General features: G+C 32.2%; 1 protein-coding gene across 1 annotated transcript; it reads right to left on the bottom strand.

Moving 5' to 3' along the window:
• Window positions 1–403: 403 nt before the first annotated feature.
• Window positions 404–2,145, bottom strand: LOC116346243 (the record flags this gene model as incomplete). The annotated part of the gene is made up of 2 exons (XM_031776179.1): window positions 404–2,057; window positions 2,129–2,145. Coding segments are annotated over 2 exons (1,671 nt in total), but the record flags the coding sequence as incomplete, so codon positions are not given.
• Window positions 2,146–3,094: the final 949 nt, after the last annotated feature.

Here is a 3,094-nt window from a genome sequence, read left to right as displayed (position 1 = left end):
TATTCGAGAGGTTGGTTTTAAATAATTCTTTATAAAAAATAAATTAGTAGTCCTGAAAAGGACTGTTTTTTGTTTTGTTGAATTCCTTAATTTTGAAATAGTTTTGAACTAAAATTATCCTTGTCAACAAAGCATGTAACTATTACGTTTTCTTTCATCGATTTCAATGGAGAGAATAAATATTTAAAATCAAAACCTTATTTGTGTCGCCATCTATCGAAAACTTATATAAACGTATAAACGTCAACGAGCAACACCTGTTTACATACTACTTTATCGATATCACCAAAACAATATTTTTCTACCCATAAAATGAATTTGGAGTTTTCATTGAATATTTTTTTTATCTCAAATAAAGATTTTTCATGTAATATGAATAGACCATTTCGGTAAACTCGATCACCTATTGTAAGTCGTTTTATCTCGAATGCAGAATCCTTCATAATATTAATCGGTAACTGATCACTGGAAATAACTTTTCCTTTACTACTGCTTACTTCTAGAATGTTTGAGAATGTTTTCATTTTTTTTGCAATCAATTTTTGGTGTTTCATTGCTAGCGTATACGTCAATTTTTTGAAATTTTTATTTTGTCTCGATATACTTTTGAACACTTGATGTTTTGCTTCGAAGCGAATTGTGCTCATATTTTTTACTGAACCCATTGCTCGAATCACTCTGGGATAGTGTACAAGATTATGATGCTTGGGAATGAGTTTCACCCCGAAGATATTCTGAAGACTTTCCAAGTGGTCGTGAATATTCGATTCCAACAGTATTAAATCACTTTCATGAATTTTATCAGATTCAATTGTTTGAATAATTTTCTGAAGCGATGTGACACAAATCCAAATCTCATTCAATTTTTCTTTTAATCCGGATAAAATGTATGGAATGTTTTTAAAGAGACACATTGACTGGGCTGCGTTTTGATTCAAGTTTGGCTTTGATAACATGATCATTGATGGTACATTTTTGGATTCTATAATGCCATAATCATAAAATTGAATTTTATGAGTTAATGAAACTTCGGTACAAATTTTTTTTTCGATTATATATTGGAACACTTGGTGAAGGACAAATGGTACGATGCCCTCCGCTACGTCATGCATTTGATCTATACAATAATTTTCCATAGTATGAAAATATTTCAATTTGTTCAAGTCACAATCGCGTTTAATGCCTTTTGTTTGTTCCAAATTAACTTTTGTTGAATTGGAAATTGTTTCCAAGTGTACCTCATAGTTTTTTATTGTTCTCATTGCCGAAATATCCTCTTTACAGGCAGTTTGACAGCGATATTTTGGTAATTCACAAATTTTACAGAAATGTATATTGGCACTTCCAAAACTTTCAACGAATCCAAACGCTCCGTTTGCTCCGAGGTTGTCAGCCGAAAAAACTCCAAGAGTACCTTTTAAATTCAGATCACTGCTCACGTTGATACCATCAACCTCGAGCACTTTCAGATCTTCGACAATTAATCGCAATAAATTATTGTAATCTGTAGACTTGGTTTTTAAATCATCACTGTTGCACAATGCAATTAGATAAATGCTACTTAATTTTGAATTTTGTGGCATATTTCGAACTGAAAAATACACACCGCATATTTTGTGTAGTGTTGCTTTGGATCCCAACGGGTTACATGGTTCAAAGTCATCCAAGAAAATTTGAATTTGGAGACTATTTGGGAATTTTTGAAAAATTGATCTGCTTTTGTACACACTTCCACAGCAAAAGTCAATGTAATCGCCTTCTTTACAGGTATGTCCATTTCCATGCTTATTGTATTCAAGATATGTTTCTAAAAACGATTTGTTCTTGAAGGCACACTTCAACGATTGCAAAATTGAAATGTATGGAAAAGTGCATTGCAAACGGACAGGTAATGCAGGTTGTAGGGCATTTGGTTTTTGTATCTCGAATCGAGTTCCAATGCCTTTCAATTCTGGTTCGACGTAAAATTCATCACGTTTATGAAGCTTGTTTCTTTTATATTTTGTAGTCGATTGGGACAGTTTTGAGCAGACATATTCTGTTGATGCTTTTATCGCCTAAAGAAAAAAACAACAATATCATACGTGCATTGAATCGTTTTTTTTAATATAAGCTTAAATATACATACCTCAGTTGGACCTAACCCTGTGTTTTCAATAATGAGATGTTCATTTAACTTATTGACGTTGTGGACAAGATCAATACAAATTTTGAAAACACGATCTGAATCTCGGTCAATCAAGTTCATTTCGTCAATTTTTATATGAAACGAAGAGAAAAAATGTTCTAACTGTCTAGATACATTGGGCGTTTTTTCAGTTTCCTCTTGTTCTTGTTTCTTTTGAGGAATAAATTCGAATGAAGTAAATTCACCGTGGATTTGTTGGTCATCGTGGATTTTGTCCGAAACCAAAACACATTGATCTTCACATTTATTTACATTTTCATTCATATTCAATTCCTCATTCATCTCACATTGCTGATCATTTTTTTACACTGTTTTACGTGATCTCGCAATGACTTGAAACTTTGGTAAGATCTTTTGCAATCGTTATTGGCTATACAATAAAGTTTGCACGTTCCATCTTTCAAAGAATGGCTAGTTTTCATATGACTAAAAATTGATTTTATGTCGATAAATTTTTCTTTGCAAATAAAACACTTGAAATCCATGTTTTTTATTCGACATTTATCCTTATTCGTTTATTTATTTTTATATGATGTGTTAATATGTATTTTTTTTTCATCAAACGCATGCGACGATACACATAGCAATGATATTCGTTAGCGTATATACAGTCTCATATGCACGCAACGAAATACAATTCGTTGAACGCATGCGGCTACACATGTATATCTTTTTTCACTGCGATGCGTTCACTTCGATGAAACTAACACCAAAAATAGAGTAAAGTAGAGTGCGTAACTCATTTTGAGGGGTAAAGTCTCTACTTACACCTCAAGTTCGAGTAAGCGTACTCTAATACTTGTTTCTGTGCAATTGGTCGATAAATGAACATAGCTCAAATTTCACATTTTCACCGAAGTAAGTAAAAAATGAAGTTTGTCGATAATTTGTCATATTGAAATTTTT

The sequence above is a fragment of the Contarinia nasturtii genome, unplaced genomic scaffold, assembly GCF_009176525.2.
Source record: "Contarinia nasturtii isolate CC-2019 unplaced genomic scaffold, AAFC_CNas_1.1 Cnas_scaffold_1484, whole genome shotgun sequence".
NCBI lineage: Eukaryota > Metazoa > Arthropoda > Insecta > Diptera > Cecidomyiidae > Contarinia > Contarinia nasturtii.
Note: the sequence above shows the minus strand (reverse complement) of the source record. Positions and strands in the feature narration are given on the sequence as shown.